General features: G+C 38.0%; 1 protein-coding gene across 2 annotated transcripts in view; it reads right to left on the bottom strand.

The window, feature by feature from the left end:
• The window catches only part of LOC145664460 (beta-taxilin-like), a 64,315-nt gene that overhangs the window by 43,192 nt on the left and 4,076 nt on the right, over positions 1 to 17,047 (bottom strand). For both annotated transcript variants that reach the window (XM_081731167.1, XM_081731162.1), the window contains exons 2-3: positions 4,277 to 4,375; positions 947 to 1,120 (exon numbers count right to left, since the gene is read on the bottom strand). In XM_081731167.1, coding sequence (XP_081587293.1) covers positions 947 to 1,120; positions 4,277 to 4,357 — 255 coding nt within the window. In that variant the 5' untranslated portion in view covers positions 4,358 to 4,375. The remainder of the gene's footprint in view (positions 1 to 946; positions 1,121 to 4,276; positions 4,376 to 17,047) is intronic.

Genomic DNA, 17,047 nt, shown 5'->3' with positions numbered 1-17,047 from the left:
TTCTTCGTAGTATTATAGTTGAATTCCTATTAACACAATAGAACCAGGTATTTTTTTTTTCTTATTTGAAATATGTGCAATGACTTATAATTTTAGTTTAATCTAACAGCAACAATAGTAATAGTACAGGGATTAAGAATTAGATTTTTGGGATTTTGGCATCAATGGCCATGTTAGCCAGTCACACATATGATGGATGACGTCCCTCGGTGATCACTCTGCCCGGGAAATTAGAGAGAAAGGAATGGGGAAGGAAGGAAGCGGGCATTATGTTAGGTACCATCCCGCCATTTGCCTGGCATGAATGAGAAAAAAAAAACTCACTCAGGATAGCTGGCCTGGAAAAGCTGTTACACCTTTTCGATCGAAAGTCCCTACGGAAATCGAACCCGGGACCGCTCGCACCAAAGGCAAAAGCGTTAGAGACTACACTAAGTAATAATGCAGGAGTTGTGGTAGGCACGAGACTTACGAACACATTAAGATTACCAAGGATGTTATAAAATAGAGGATCTGCCCATATGTATCTTCATCCTATTAAATCGATGAAGCCAAAAAACAACCGAGCATCGGCACGTCTGATTGGCTATTCTCGTTTCTGCCATCGTCTGATTGGCTATTTTCGTTTTCGCCATGATTGTTGGCTCAAAACATTGCGATCCTATTGGGCGGAGTGGGCAGAGTAGGAGTGGCGAAACTGTGACGTATGGCTTCAAGATATTGTTGTAAGGGCAGATCCTCTATTTTATAAGATCCTTGAAGATCACATCATTCTCTATTAGATTTCCACAAATACAAAACCCAACATATTTTCCCCAACTATACAACTAAAGGAAGGATTTTAATAATCTTGGAGTCTGCAAAATGTGAACTATTTATATCGTAAGATTTCCAGGACATGAACAATTCTTATTTAATATCAATTTACCAAAATACTGACTAGTACCTGTAATTTCCTATTTTCGTCGACGATATCAGCATACTTCTTACACATGGCAGCTAACTTTTCTTCTGTTGTTACTAGGCTATTGAGCGCCTTCAGCACTTGTTCCACGCTCTTGTCATCCTTCTTTCTGGATCTCTCCTCCTTGTTTTTCTTCACTGGCGTCTCGATTTTCGCCTACGAAACAAACACAACGATTAATTAGATCACTGCAACTAGCTTCTAGACCAAGACAGTGTAAACACATTAGAAAACAAATTAAATGAAATATTTAAGGTTCATGTCCCACAGTTATGCCAGCCCGGCTAAACGAGACTGCGATGATGAGAAATGAATGAAATGTGGAATGAAGAAAGTGGGGGAAACGGGAGAACTCAAGAAAAAAGCCATGCACACGGTGTTTGTCCACCACGAACTTCACTTGGCGCGAGCTAGAATCGAACCAGAGGTGAACGCTCTACTACTGAGCCACAGTTCCCCTACGAAACTTTTAAATTACTCTTCCATACACATTAACTACCCATTATAAACTCATAAACTGCGATTGAATGATATGAAATAAACCGTATACAGTATAAACTTTATGTTTGTGGGTGTGTGCTTTATGTATCAGGGTTCATACAAAAATATTGAACTAATTTCCCTGAATTTTCCAGGTTTTCCAATTTCCAGGTCTACTGAAGAAATTAACAGTAAGAGAACAGATAAATTTTAATAATAATATATAGGTTTGGAGGACTGATATGCTTTTAAAAATTCCTCTAGTTCTGTTGCCAAGGTCTTGAAGAACACCAATTTTGCTGGCATTAACAAAGCGTCAACTCCTTCCTTGACATGTTTCACTGACACACTGCTGGGAGTGTTAGCTGAACTCAAATACTTCTTTACGTGGGGAAATATTTTCAATGACCTTTTTGCGCACTGCACATTTTCTACCCAGCGTACCTGACAAAATTTGGGGGGAAATGTGAAAGTCCCAGGGATGCAACGTAGTCTCCTCGTCGTGCTGGACTATCTTTAAACAAATAGTATAGCCCCTTTAAAAAACTATTAACATTCCATTTTGCAGCTCCATGACCTGTTTGGAATGCCCCACGAACCACATGAAGACTACATTATCCTAAATCTAATAACTGTGGATCCTTAGAATCAGAATTTCTTCTTTTAGATTTGACAGAAATTTCCAGTTCACAGAAGGTCCGTCCATACTGACTTGCAAAATCGTATTCAAAGGCACTTTTGAAAGTCCTTCCTTAAACTTAGATAAGAGATCTTTAACTATAGCATGGTTCAAAAAAACTAAGATATCTCGTGAAAACTTCCTCCTTTATATCGTTTCAGAACTTCACATCCCCCCTGCCCTTGGGCTACCTTATTTAACACTTCATCAAAGCACACTACAATGTCCTGACACCAGTTTACTGCGTCCACAACACTGTCTCTAAAGTATAGTGCGAGACCGTAACAAATAACATAATTACACTTCAAAGGGCCCATGCTAAAAATTCTGTGCAATTACACTATTTGGGAACATCTGTTTAAACAGTATATAATCATTTTTACGGGAATTGTAAAATTCTGTTCACTACGAGTCTCACTGCCTACATTATTTCTGCAAATGTCACTTTATCTTTTTCAACGAAGCCTTTTATAGATGGTTGTTTTAATTCTTCTGCTGACTTCTGTGATGGTTGCTCCTCTTACTTTTGAACTGGCTTAAACATATCCACAACACTTCTTTGACATTTTACTGTACTGTAACTCTCCAGTCTTTGTGTGTTGGTCCTTTTGCATGGCTTTTAATTGCCTGTACTCCCATATTAGGGGGGGACACCTTAGTCTAGTGGTTCGAGCGTTGGATTCATATCCGCGTGATCCCGCGGTTCAATTCCCGGCCGGTGCTTCCCCCAATTTTCGGCGTCGGGAGGTAAACTGGGAAGTCACGTGAATAAAAGATGTGGCGGCTACTACGTCTAGAAAGCTCCCGATACGCCAGTTAGCGATAGGGCGACGCGGCACGCTGACTACGTATTCGTCGCTAACAGATGGCGTGAAGCGGCTCAGGTGCACAAATCGGTTACTCCAAGTGTTCTTTTTTTTTTTTTTTTTTTTTTTTTTTGGTACTCCCATATTACTCAATGAAAAACTTTTCCTCTCCTAAGGATCCCAGTTTGTCAGTGTTGCCAACCAATTGTAAAAATAAAAAGTTGTAAAACAGATAAAACAGGTTTACCGTCTCTTCCTCGAAGAAAAAAGGGCCAATAATGTGGTTCATTAAAACAGCACACCATACATTGACTTAGGGACTACCCCGCTTGTGCTCTTCGAATTCACGTGGATTTTCCACCCCCAAATCCGGCAGTTGTGCCTGTTCACTTTTCCCGACACATGAAATGTGGTTTCATCTGAAAACAGAAATCGAGACAGAAGGTAAGCGGGTAACCATTGATTCACAGAATTCCATTCTCATGTCACAGTCTTCCTCTATCAGCTCGAGCACAAATTTTAATTATAAGGCCGGGCCTTCAAATTCTTGCGTACTTTGTGTAACGTTGACTTCCGTATTCCCAGTTCCAATGACCTACGTTTAAGCGACTTCATTGGACTCCTGGCTACGCTGTCCTGCAACGTGTGAATCACATCGTCACTCGTTCCTGGCCTTCCACTGCGTTGTAAATCTGACACACTTCCCGTTTCTTTGAACTTCTCGTACCACCTCTTGATACTTGTTTCTGCTGGGGGAGTTTTCCCATACGTTGTTTGGAACTTTCTCCGCACTGAAACGCAAGATTTTAATTCCACAAAATACATTGTGCCTTTTCTTTAATAGACGCCATCTTAAGTCACGTGATTACCAGCGCAAACGTCATCGAGCATTGTGGCCAGAACAAAACTTTAAACTTTCCTTCTTCCAACCCCAAAAATTTATACACTTAAACATAACGGTTTCCAAGTTATAGTTTTACTTTCCTGCAGGACTTCATGGACTCCAGTAGATAAGACTCTACCTTCGGACAAAATACTCAGAAAACTATATTATACGAAGTTTAGAAGTGATAAGCTCAAAAATGACTCAAACTTTCAAGCAGTATAAAAATATCACCAACTGTGGAAACAAAACACGTTTCTTAGATGAATGAAATAAATAATTGTGCGAGTTTTAACAAAATCTGGCTCATGAACTACATGATTGATCTAATATGAAAGGATACATACATAATTATCAAGATATTTAGTGAATATAACAGTGACAGTTTTTATAATAGTCTTTTCGCAACCTACAATTTTCATTAACAAATTGAGTGGCAATTTCGACCTAAAAGAAAAACTCACCGGTGCTGGAACTTCGATTTCTTTGTTGTCAGTTGGAGGTTGTACAGTCACAGTTGATTCAATCACTTCTTTGGTTTCCATTATTTTGTCATTAGATTTCTGTAAAGAAAATACGAGTAAAATATATACAAATTGTTTATTACACCGTGTTCAAAAGTTTAGAACTCAAAACTAGCACAAAAGATATTAATACTAGTTGAAAATCTATTTCATTTTCTTACTATGACTTTCATAAACTTTATCAATATCTAGGAACAAGGTGCTTAATGCCAAAGTTATTTAGTTTAATTTGGTAATAGTAACAAAACTGTCATCCGGGAGCTCACTGGTACAGCGCTCACCTTTGGTGCGTTGGTTTCTTCGGGGTTCTCCCGTTCCGTTCGACTTTCTTACATCCATTATTTCATCATCGCCATCATCATTCTCTCTCTCAGCCTTGGAGAATAACGTAGGACGTTAAACACAGAAAATCTGTTACAGTGATAATAATACAAAGAAACATGACGATAATAATGATGATGATGCAGAGACGTGGGACATTGCCTAATGGTCAAAGACTACTGACTAATAATCTTAATTCGTGATCAATATATATCGGGATTAAATCTGAAATACTTCTAGATTCTCCTCAGATCCACACGTGGATGCAGAACGACACCTTAAAGTCTCTGGTCAACTTATCTCCTCCCTGTTATTATTTGTTATTTATTCTTAATGATTTCAATGTAAGCAGCCTTGCGTAATTCTATGTTAAAGCATTTAGTTAAAACTAGATAAAGAAGAGAAGCTCACAGATGCTATTGGGAACAATATAAAGCATTAGTTCAGCAGGAAGTTGACAAAGTATTTACTAACAGAACGTATGGAATAAATTTAGAAGATAAAATAAGCAGTAACCTTTTTGTATTTTAAGCACACTACAACAATTTCTGATATTTCGGATACATTTAGCAAGTATCTATTTTCAAGGGTTAGTGGTTTAAATCATATTGTGGATTGACATCATATGATAGTTTATTATCTCTGCAGAACTTAAGTACTTTAGCAACAGTATTTGATAACAATTGTGCAACAAACTTCACTTTTACTTTTTTTAAATTTGCGTCATGAAGGCGTTTATCACTAATGTAAAGTCACCTACGATCCTCGTAAAAAGTTAATTAATTTCTTCACTAATTTTCTATCTCGCAAAAACAAACATTTCTCCTGATTCATAGACGTAGCTTTTTGTACTTCGTGTTTTCGGTAGTTATACCCAGTTCTTCTCATAAAGAACGGTTTGTGCATCCTAAGTCACACACCCTTGTAACTACTTTATAGCCAGTGTTTTCAAGTGCTTTTATCACTGACTACAGAGTGGATATAATCATTAGTTTGCCGAATTCAAAATAAATTGATTGCATTCACTTCCCACACAATCCTCGAGACATTATTAAACGCCCTAATTAATGTGCATCCATTACTTGTTCATTTTTCTATCAAAGGAAATAAGCCCATTTATTCCCGTTTCATCAAACAATTATAACAGTCAACTTTTCTAGTTCTGTCATCATTTCTCCTTTTGCCTTACAAAATATACAATAGTATTTACACACAGAAAAACAGACAACAGTGCATAACGAGTTAACCACATGTTTTGAGAAAAATAAAACGCACAAAATCTTAAAGACAAATACAACTAATAACCTATCAACTAAGAGGAGGTGAGAATGGTTTCTTGCTCGGAAGATCAATGATTTGGTGTTGAAGGCGATGTCACGCGAAGGGACAGGTTGCGCTTGGTTTTACCTTCTTAATTTCTATCATGGGTGCGAGCTGGGATCGAACTAGCCACCCCACGCTACCATTTTACCCCTGAGGCACCACGGCTCTATTTGTTATGATTACGCGTACAAGTACTGAGGCCAGTGCTTGACTCGACTGCCGAGGGAATCTGTGCGAACCGCTGGAGGAGAAGGTCAAGACAATAGCTGAAATTGTACGCAGAGAATAGTAGAGCTATAGTGTTAAAAACTCTAAAAACCTTAAGGTCAGATTGGATAACATGGGATGTATAAAGGGTAAAACGTTGTTTAGCATTGATGTGAAGGCAATGTTCCGAGTTTGAACAGGGAGTACATGTTGAAGGAGTCAAGGAGAAAATGGAAGGAAAGAGAATACATGGTTGAGGTGCACAAAAGCTCAAAGAAGCTTTAAAACAGTTTCTGCATTATAGGAGAGAAGTTCAAGGAGGACCTGAGCATAGGATCAAGTATGAGTCCTGCATGGACGGAGATAGTTATGGACCGATGGAAAAAGGAAAGGAGGAGACAAGCTTATGTTCAGCAGGTATGACGATGATTGCTTTGGGATATGGAAAGGTACTCATAGGGAACTTAACAAATTTGTGAGGGAAATAAATCAGGAGGAGGACATAGAATTCAAACTGAAAGTAGAAGAGAAAGGGGCCACTGTGTTTCTAGGTATAAAAAAAGTAGGTGGGGAGACGAATTGGTCACAGATTGATTCCAGAAGTGTGCATCAGAAAAGGAGCGATGTTGATCGCTTAACAAAGAGAAACTTCATAGAGGAGGAAAGGATCATGTGGATTAGTAGTGACAGTAGAAGATATAGAGGAATTCTGCAAGCAATTCGAGACGAACGGATATGATAAAGCAGGGATGCAAATAACCACTCGCCCGGGGCGAGTGGTTCATCGGTACGGGCGAGTATTTAATAACATAGCGACGGTAAGCAAACGATTTCTATTGTAAAATGTGGGCTAGTAGCTTTTCTTCTTGGGCTAGTAAAATTTTGTTGCTTATTTGTATCCCTGTGATAAAGTAAAGCTAAGGATGGAAAGAGTAAGAAGAAGGAAGATAGGAAAGAAGATGGAGGGGAAGAAAAGCCATGGTGGGGAACACGATGTAGGAGTGATGACACTGATAATTAAAAGAGCACCAAAGAAAATAGGAAGTGTTCCAACATACAGGAAAGGAAGTACGAGAATTGGATGTGTTACGCATAAGGAAGGAAAAGGAAAAAGGGAAGGAGGAAAGAGGGGTAGTGGTTTACAAGATAAGGTGTTGTGAATTAATGTAACAGTTGTTATACTGGTGAAACGGGAAAAAACTAAAAGAACGGCTAAAACAACACAATAATGACGTAAGGTTAGAAAGAAATATTTTTATTCTTTTTAAGCACGTGAGAGATACGGGACATAATATTAATTGGTGCGAGGTTAAAGTGTTAGGACGAGAACAAAGGACACTAAAAAGAAAGTGGAAGGAGGTCAGATTTATTGAGAAAGATTAGGGCTGTGTTATAAACTGGAATGCAAGACTTAAAATTGACGAACAGTATGGCAAGTTATTGGAAAGACTTAATGTGTAGCTTAGTTTTCTGCCGGACAAGAGAGGGAAAAGGATTTATGATGTTTGATTTCACTTTTGTCATGAGTCCGTTCTGACCAGCCAATCAGCGTTCAAAACCAGTTTCTGGGTTCCTATTATAGTTATATGATGCAACTCCCTCTTGTTTTACAGTGTCTGATGAAGCCAATATGTTCGGTTAGTTGGCGAAATTGTTACATAAGTTATTATTTTTTAAAAGAAACATTACTTTTCTCAGTGATCTGTATTTCTAGTTTAAGTGCACAAGTGTTAAAAGGTAAATTGTGAATATACATAAAATCATATTTACTGTATTCTATTATATTTACATAATAAATGAAGCAGAATTACGTATTTTACTGTCTTTAGTTTGTTTATAGGTTTCTTCCATGCTTTTTATTGAAGTTACCTTCGTATATGATGATAAAGTTAGAGAAGTACAACACAACAGATCAAAGTAAAACTGAATAGAGAAATGTTAAACTAGATCAGGTTACGTAAGATCTCTATTTCTGAACAGCACATAGTATATTAACGTTTCCATTGTTCCAGTTCACTGTTCCGATTACTATTTGTTTATGTGACAGCCCAATTATTTACATTACGTGTAATCGAAGCAGTGAACCATATCATTCAGCTATGTTTAGCATAAACTGTAATCGTCAGTGGAAAACAGCGGTAAAGACTGAGAATACTGATAACACAAAACGGAATCTTACAGGTGAAATTTATATATTTCATAAGAAAGGTAAGAACCTCAGAAATCACAGTTTACTAACGCCTTACAGTAGAACACGCAATGAGGACACGGTATCTCAGTGGTAGAGTGCTCATTTCTGGTGTGAGGAGCCTCTAGTTTGTTTGCGGGTTCTCTAACATTCTCATTCCACCAATTCTTTCACAGTCATTCACCCTCATCAATCACATCTCTCCTTTAGCTTAACGAATATAACAGTGTAGTTTAAAAAAAAAAACTAAACAAGATTTTAAGACAATAGGAGACGAATTTGAAAAGAAAGACTGAAATTACATTTTCAGCCATAAAATGTAAATTAGCTTATTGCCACGGGCATCTCTGGTGAGGGGACAGGGGGACGCCCCCCCCCCAAATATTTTGAGTAAGAGATAAATGGATCAATGCTGAAAGTATTTAGATATATATGGAAGAAGTAAAAACATAGGCAGAACAAATTCAAGTTATGTCTGTTCTTAAACATTAGGTTAATATGATTCGTATGTCTCTTTCAAAAAAGGATTTTTTTTTAAAGTTATACTTCTTGGTTAATTTAAAGTTATGCTTCTTAGTCTTGGCTGCAGACATACAATTTTTTCATTGCTTAACCAGCAACAATTGGTTTCCATGACAAAGGAAGGCTGGAGAAGGGAAAGAAGGGATGTATAGAAAGTTTATCTACGAATTAAGAAGGGAAATCTACAAAGATAGGGAAATCTACAATAGAAGCGAAGGTGACAAAAAAAAAAAAAAAAAAAAAAAATTAAAAAGACAAGAGAAATTTGAATATTATATATGAGAGTAAATTTCATGCGAATACTGTAGAAGGGCAACAAGGGACAACTTATGACAATATAGAAACTAAAGATAGAAATGAGTGTTTAATGAGCGAATTGAGTTTCAGGAAGATGGAAAGAACACGTTGAGGAGCCGGATGACAGCAAGAATCAACTGTACATTTTAGATATTAAAACGGAAAACGAAGTAAACGAGGATGGTTCATTGGACAAGTTCAAAAACATAACGAAATGAGCAATAAAAAGGTAGATAATATACCTTTTGAGTTTATTAAGAATACAGAAGAATGAAAATCAAAAACTGGAAATTCGCAATCAAATCAAGTGTCATCGTAAGACTTCTTTCAGAGAGTTAAGATTTTGTTAGCTAAAAAATCGAAATATGAGGACTATAAAACTACCTGCTGCAAATGCGTTTAAGAACACTGAGCAGGAATTCACCGGTAGGAATGTCAAGGTGAAGAAATTACCTAAGAACCATATTATATATGAATGGCTTATTGCAGAAAGGCACCTAAGTCACTTTTTTTGAGGTATCGGAGTTAGTGGTATTTTTGACTTCCCCAATTAATCGTTTAGTGCTCGTCAGTCGCACGAGCCTATAGCCAAGAAAATGCACAGTGAAAATTATTCTTTAGTGGAGAAAGGTACCTAAGTCACTGACTCCGGGCCCTTTCTGCAATAAACTTGGCTACTCTGCAGCGACGAGAACTGGTTCCTTTGTACGGACAAACAGATAAAAAATGGCGGCAAATAAAACTGGCAACCTTGAAACAAGTGAGCGATTTCCGTAAGTAATAGTTCGCCTGTAGCAGTGGTCTGTAAAGGTCATATGTTAGTGCAGACCAGTGGAAATCGTTATGTGCGGTTTGATTACACGTATGACAGATAATGCAGGACGATATTAGTGTTAGTGACATGAGCGTTGACAGCCAAAAAGGAGCAAATGCCATGGCTTCTTTCCTATTAGATTATATTACCGACTATGTGCCTCTTAGTGTAAAAGAATTGCATCTTTTCTCGGACAATTGCCCTGGACAAAATAAAACCCACACATGGTGGCGCGTTCTGCTAGCATTAACGGACACTGGACGATTTCAGAAGATCGTACATCATTTCCCACTCAGAGGTCACTCATATCTTCCATGCGACCGGAAGTTTAGTGTTATTCGACGCCCCATTAGAAATTGCATTCGTATTTATACATTGTACGAACTGTGCACGGTAATCTGTAATGCAACTCGTATTGGTCAAAATACTGTCAAACTTATCGACACCAGTCATATTACTGATTTCAAAACGTGGTGGCCTTATACCTACAAAAAAAAGTGCCATCTGTAGAAACTACCGTATGTTCCCACAAGAATAGGCAGTACTTTCAGATTTCTAAGTATCAGTACTTTGAATATTGTGTTCAACATAAGGATACTGTTAGTGTCAGAATTTATTAAGTTTGACGTCTCACACCTTCTGTCTGTCCAGAGGTATAAGAATTGTACTTCCTTCGCCATGTACGATCCCAGCTGCTCGCATGCCAATCAAGCTTGTTAAATTGAAGGATATACGGACTGCCTTGTCGTATGTAGCTGACGACGTCAAAGGATTTTATGAAGAGGTTCTTCAGTGGTCCACTACAGGCGACAATGAAGCAGACTCATATATTTTGAAAATGAAATGAAATCTTTAAGTTTTACGTCCCTCGGTTATGCCGGTAAGGCTAAAGGAGACGGTGATGATGAGAGATGAGTGAACTGGTGGAATGAAGAAAGTGGGAGGAAACGGGAGAACCCCGAGAAAACCCACGAGCACGGTGTTTGTCCACCACAAAGTTCACTTGGCGGGGGCTGGGATCGAACCCGGGACCCCAAGCACCAGAGGTGAACGCTCTACCACTGAGCCACCGCGCCCCCTCATATATTTTGAATAACACATGTAAAACGAAACCATACATTATTGTACTTGAAACACCGACAATAAAATCCAGAAAATGCATTACACTGTCATTCATTAACGAATCTGTAATTTTCTATGGAAAATATAACCTAACCTAACTCATGTGGTCAGGTCACGACAATGGGCATTTCTAGGATATTTTAAGGTAAGCGTATGGTCAGGTCACGACAATGGGCATTTCTAGGATATTTTAAGGTAAGCGTACTGTCATTCGTTTACAAATCTATAATATTCTGTTACAATTATATAACCTAACTTATGGTAAAGCCTCATCAACAAGCGTTTATAGTGCATTTCTCGTCTTATTTCCCACAGTTTTTACTTTTATTGCAGAAAGGTACCAGAGTCACTACTTTTTCATCCCCAGCGGGGACGCATTGAGGTTTGCAGAATTATTCTTTCGCTATGCTTTATCTTTGAGCCAAAAACGGTACATTTATGTGTTATACTGTCAATGTTATACGGTTTTTCCTGTTTTTCTCAGAATTGTGAAAAAGTGACTTAGGTCCCTTTCTGCAATAAGCCATTCATATAAACTTTTTTTTTTTTTCGGGAAGTAGTCTACCAGTGATGGAAGAAAAGCTAAAGATAGAAAAAGTGGATGCCATTAGTAAAGCAGATTCCAGTTTACTCATAATTTTGATGTAACTTTTGTTGGGGTCTACTAGCATTCTAGTTCCCCCCCTCCTCCAATTTTAACATGCCAGAGACGCCCTTGCTTATTGTTAATATACAATGTGTATTAGGGTGGTCCAAAAAACTCATTTTTGTGCTACAACCTGGGGCACCCCCTAAGTTTTTTACATTCATACATAGCAACTTTAGGGTAAAATTTTGGATTTCTAAATCAAAGGGAAAATGGTGCTCAACGACCCCATAAAAGATCACATTTTCCCCATTATTTTGTTTTGTTATATACAGCATTTTTTAAAAAGCATATCATAAACATGAGACATTCCTTATTTATTCTATTACAAGGTATACACATATAATTAGTGAGACATGGCTAAGGTTACTGTTTTTTTACTCAAGTGTTCAATATTTAAGTATAGGCTTTATTATTAGTAATTATTAAATGAGTAATAGTAAGTTAAACTGAGTTCGGGACAAAACTGTACATTACGATTCAACCTAGGTTTCGAAGTGATTTTAATGGTGTTTCGTTCTGAACTAGTGACAAAATGGCATCAACTCGCTCGAGTAACGAAGTTTTCCTGTTTGGTGTCCGTAACTTACTGCCGCTATTAAGGTTGAAACAGCCCCCAACTACGAAGCATTTCTTACCACGGTTTCATTATCACTTAAAGGTATCACACAATAATTCGGTGCGAAATGCGAGCCAACTGACAACCGAGGAATTGATGATGTTGTGGTCTAAGGCTGCAATTCCTACAATTCTAGGAAACATATAGGTAAAAATAGAAAAAAAAAAAAAATCCATTGCAATTGGTTGATGCTGAAAAAAAAAAAAAAACAAGGGGCGCACTTCTGAAGCCCAGCGCAGTTGCAAGTTGGAGTTTGTAAAGTAATTGGAGCCGCCCACGCTGGCTTTGATATCGCCCAATGTCTTGACGGTTATGAAAATAAAGTAAGCTTGCGATTTTCTCCTAGATCAAAGGGGGAATCGTAAGACGTTTCTGGCTGCAGTAGACAACGCACTTGTACAAAAGCAGTAGAGACCTCTTCAGAGACGAAACAAAGAAGAAGAACGCAGACAAATAGCAATTGCTTTAACCTCAGCAGCAGCAGCAGCTTCCAATGTTTGCTTTACAGATGAAAAAGGAAACTCCGAAAATTCTTCAAGTTCGGATGAGGAATTTGAACCACTTGGATGTCTAAGCCGGAAACGACAGAAACGGGCGGAAAAGGTCACAACACCTGGATTGAAACAAAACATCTGATCGCCAAGCAGTCCGGTTAATGGTCCCGAACAGCTCTCGGTTGTGACAATAGATCCCTTCCACCTTCACGAAGCACAGTCCGCAGGGAGCGAGAGAAATTCAGAGATAAGAGAGCGGATTCCCTGAAGAGAGAATTTTCTCCGGAATATCCTCTCGTGATCCACTGGGATGGGAAAATTCTACCTGAAATTTTCGGTGTGGGAAAAGTTGACCGTCTGACAATACTTGTTTCTGGAGATGGTCACGAGAAGCTTCTTGGTGTGCCAAAATTGTATTCAGGGACAAGGCAGAATCAAGACAAGATCCTTTATGACCTTATCACACATTTGAACTTAATCGACAGAAGTGCAGGCCATGAGTTTCGACACCATTCCTGTGAACACAGGTCACATCAATGCGGTGTGCGTTCTTCTTGAACACAGGATTGGCCGAGAGTTTCTGTGGTTAGCTTGTCGTCACCAGGTGAATGAATTGATTTTGGAAAAAGTCAGCACTCTATGCTATGGTTGCTTGAGTTCACCTGATATTCCTATCTTCAAGAGATTGAAGGCGGTTTGGGACCGAGTTCAGAGAGACAATTTTTGGCCATTGGAAATCAAGAAGGAAAGTGAAATTTGCATGGTCTCAACTGTAGACTTCCTGAAGAAAACTATCGAAAAGGAATTTGCAACCCAAAGACGATTATCAAGAACTCACTAGTTGACGATGCTTGTTCTAGGATCTTCCTCTAACAAGATTCATTGAAGAGCTCCAGGGCCAGTTCACCACGCTCGGTGGATGGAGAAGTTAATCTACGTAATGAAAATCTTCCTTTTTCAAGATCAGCGTGATGAGTTCAAGCTGCCGAAGGAGGAGGAAACCCAATTTTTGCCTTTCGTGCTGTTCGGAGCCCTTCTCTACACCAAGGCATGGATACAAGCTCCACTAGCAGCTGAAGCTCTTGGTGGAGATACGAACTTATCGATACAGTTGAAGAAATAGCAAGATACCAATTATGAGATCAGCATCGCCACGAGAAAAGCCCTCTTACGTCATTTATGGTACCTTTCTGATGAATTGGTAGGTCTTACCTTGTTCTCAGACAAAGTTACGGCAGAAGTGAAAAACAAAACTGTCCAACGAATTACACGTGAGTCCAGAGAGAGGAACGTGAGAGATGATGCAACCTTGCTTAAAGAAGGAGTAAGTCTCGGAGATTTTGCAACCAGTCGAACGGCAAAGCTTCTCTCCAGTTCACAGATTGGAGATGAATTTTTTAACCTTCCGCCGGGTGAATGGAAGAAGAACCATGAATATCTGGAAGGCAGAGAGCGAGTGAAACAGCTTCGAGTCGTGAATGACACCGCAAAAAGAGAGATGAAGCTTTTCGTGGAGTTTAATAATCTCTTAACAAACGACGAAGACGATAAACAGTTTCTCCTGCAAGTTGTTGAGGTAAATCGGAAAACAGTTTAGACACAGACAACTAAAAGTCCACCATAGATGTCCTGCAATTGTGAACTGAACACTGTGGAGCTGTTAAGCATTCAGTGTTTTATCAGGATAAGATAGAGATAAAATATTTGTTTCAGTTTTCTTTATTACTTTGGGCATTTATTTTTATTTTGCACTTTTGAGTTAATTCTATCGACCTTGTCTTTCTGTACCGTAATTCACTTGTGTTGACTTGTGGAGGACTTCACTTGTGTTTGCTATACTTTCCATGTGTGTATACACCGGTATAAATGTATCTAAATATAGTATGTAAATTGTACAAATGTAATTCTGTGTTCAATGTACATGCTTCTCTAATTTATGTCGTTTCTAAATAAATAAAAATATAGCGTGTAAAAAGTTAACTTTTTTTTTACAATTAAAATTTCTATATACCTATAAAAATACAGTAAAACCACGATTATCCGACAGTTTCCAGGCTATTTCTCAGCTTCTATTCAACCGATATGTTTTACATTTTAAGAAATAAACCTAGATAGCAATAGAAGCTTGCCCTCCAAATTTGGTGCAAATCGGTTGAATAGGCGCTGAGAAATAACCCGAAAACTATCAGATGGTCGAGGTCCTACTGTATTTCTAAGGAAAAGGGTGGTTGAGCACCATCTTCCAGTGGGACTATGAAGCTGAAATTCTATCAAAATAATACTAACATTGGAAGTAAAAAAATTAGAGGGTGCAGCGGTATCCTGCACAAATTTCGTTTTTGGCCATATGTTTATGGACCACCCTGTGTATATATCACAGCAAAAGTATGCCGATTTATTAATAATGCATGCAGCGAAGAGTGGGGAAAGTATATAGATGTTAAAAACTTTTATTCCAGACATAAGGAAACGACTTCAATGTGAAAATACTATGGTGACCTCGATATTATCAATCTAGATGCCACGAAATAGATGACATTCCACTTGTATGGTACATATGGTCTTTCGCTGCAATAAGTTCATAAGAAAATTAATATGGCATAAACTCACCAATAAAGTTTATTTTCCTTTTTTAAGAATAATGGCTTTCTCCACTGAGTCAATCCATTCTAAGTGATCAAGCATGTGCCACTCGACCATCTACAAAAAATCTAATTTTTTCATGAATGTTTATCCTATATCAGAGTATTTCAAAACCACAATTAATTAATTTTTACAACATCGCATGGCGACACAGCGGCTGCCGCCATTTTGCGTTTTTTTTATTTTAGGCGTTTACGTTGTTTTGAATATGCATTTGTCCTACCAAACTGAAAAGTGCTGGACGTCTCCAACTCGTGCAGAGCTAAAACTTTGATCTCTTAATATTTTTGGACATAGAAGACATGTTTGGGATGAGGAAATAACTGACGTAGAGGTCTGAATTTGTGTGTGCATGTAGTCCGGGGTCATAAGTTAATACACAATAATTTACAGACCTGTAGGGCTCCCAAAGGCCTGAAAACAAAATCGTAAACTTGGGGAATTATACTAATTTAGCATGTTTCACTGTCTAATATCTCCAATGGGCCTGGATATACATATGTATATATTAAAAAAAAAAAAAAAAAAAAAGTGAAATTTTGGGCATAGTTAGTCCTTTAGTATACCATACCACGCAACAAAGCGCGTTTTGTGTTTTTGAGCAGAAGGGGGTCAAAGTATTAAGTAATGACGTCAAACTCTAGGTGGTATTTTCTTTATAAAATCTACTGGAAATTTGTTGTTGTGAAGTAAAATAAAGTAGGATGAATGGTTAGTCCAGTCATGGCTCTCAAACTCGTTTCTTTCCTCTAGTTGTAACACTGTCTTATCACACCCACAGCAGCACCGGTGAAGAATGCTGCTGCCTGCATAAGGCGAGGAAATTCAAAACGCTCACTTGACAAAAAAGACCGTAAGCACTCCTTGCTCTTGCTGCTTGCTATATCAATGATATTCAATGATGTTTATTATCGTTTTAACTGTCAACTCATGCAGGAGACTGTTGTCCTTTCGTTTGATCTACAATCCCAAGTCAGTGAACACTTGCTCTAAACATTGACTGCGAAATGTAGATCAAACGAAAGGACAACAATGAGTTGACAGTTAAAACAATAATAAACATGATTGATTTTTTTTTTTTTTTTCGCCAAGTGTGCAATTTGACTTTCCTCACCTTCTGCTGATAGCGGCATTCTTCAACAGTGCTGCTGTGGGTGTGAAAAGACAGTGTTACAAATAGAAGAAAGAAACGAGCTTGAGAGCCTTGACTAGATTAATCACTCATCCTACTTTATTTTACTTCATAACAACGAATTTCCAGTTGAATTTGTGAACGAAACACCTCCTAGAGTATGTAATTACTAAATACTTAGACCTCCTTCTGCTCAAAAACACAAAACGCGCTTTGTTGTGTTATGGTATACTAAAGGACTAACTATGCCCAAAATTTCAGTTTTTTTTTCTTTTTCTTTTAATTTTATATATATATATATATATATATATATATATATATATATATATATATATCCAAGCCCATTGGAGATATTGGACAGTGAAACATGCTAAATTAGCATA

This window comes from Thermobia domestica, chromosome 1 (genome assembly GCF_964235325.1).
Source record: "Thermobia domestica chromosome 1, izTheDome1.hap1.1, whole genome shotgun sequence".
Taxonomy (NCBI): Eukaryota; Metazoa; Arthropoda; class Insecta; order Zygentoma; family Lepismatidae; genus Thermobia; species Thermobia domestica.
This window is presented reverse-complemented; position numbering and strand designations above follow the sequence as displayed.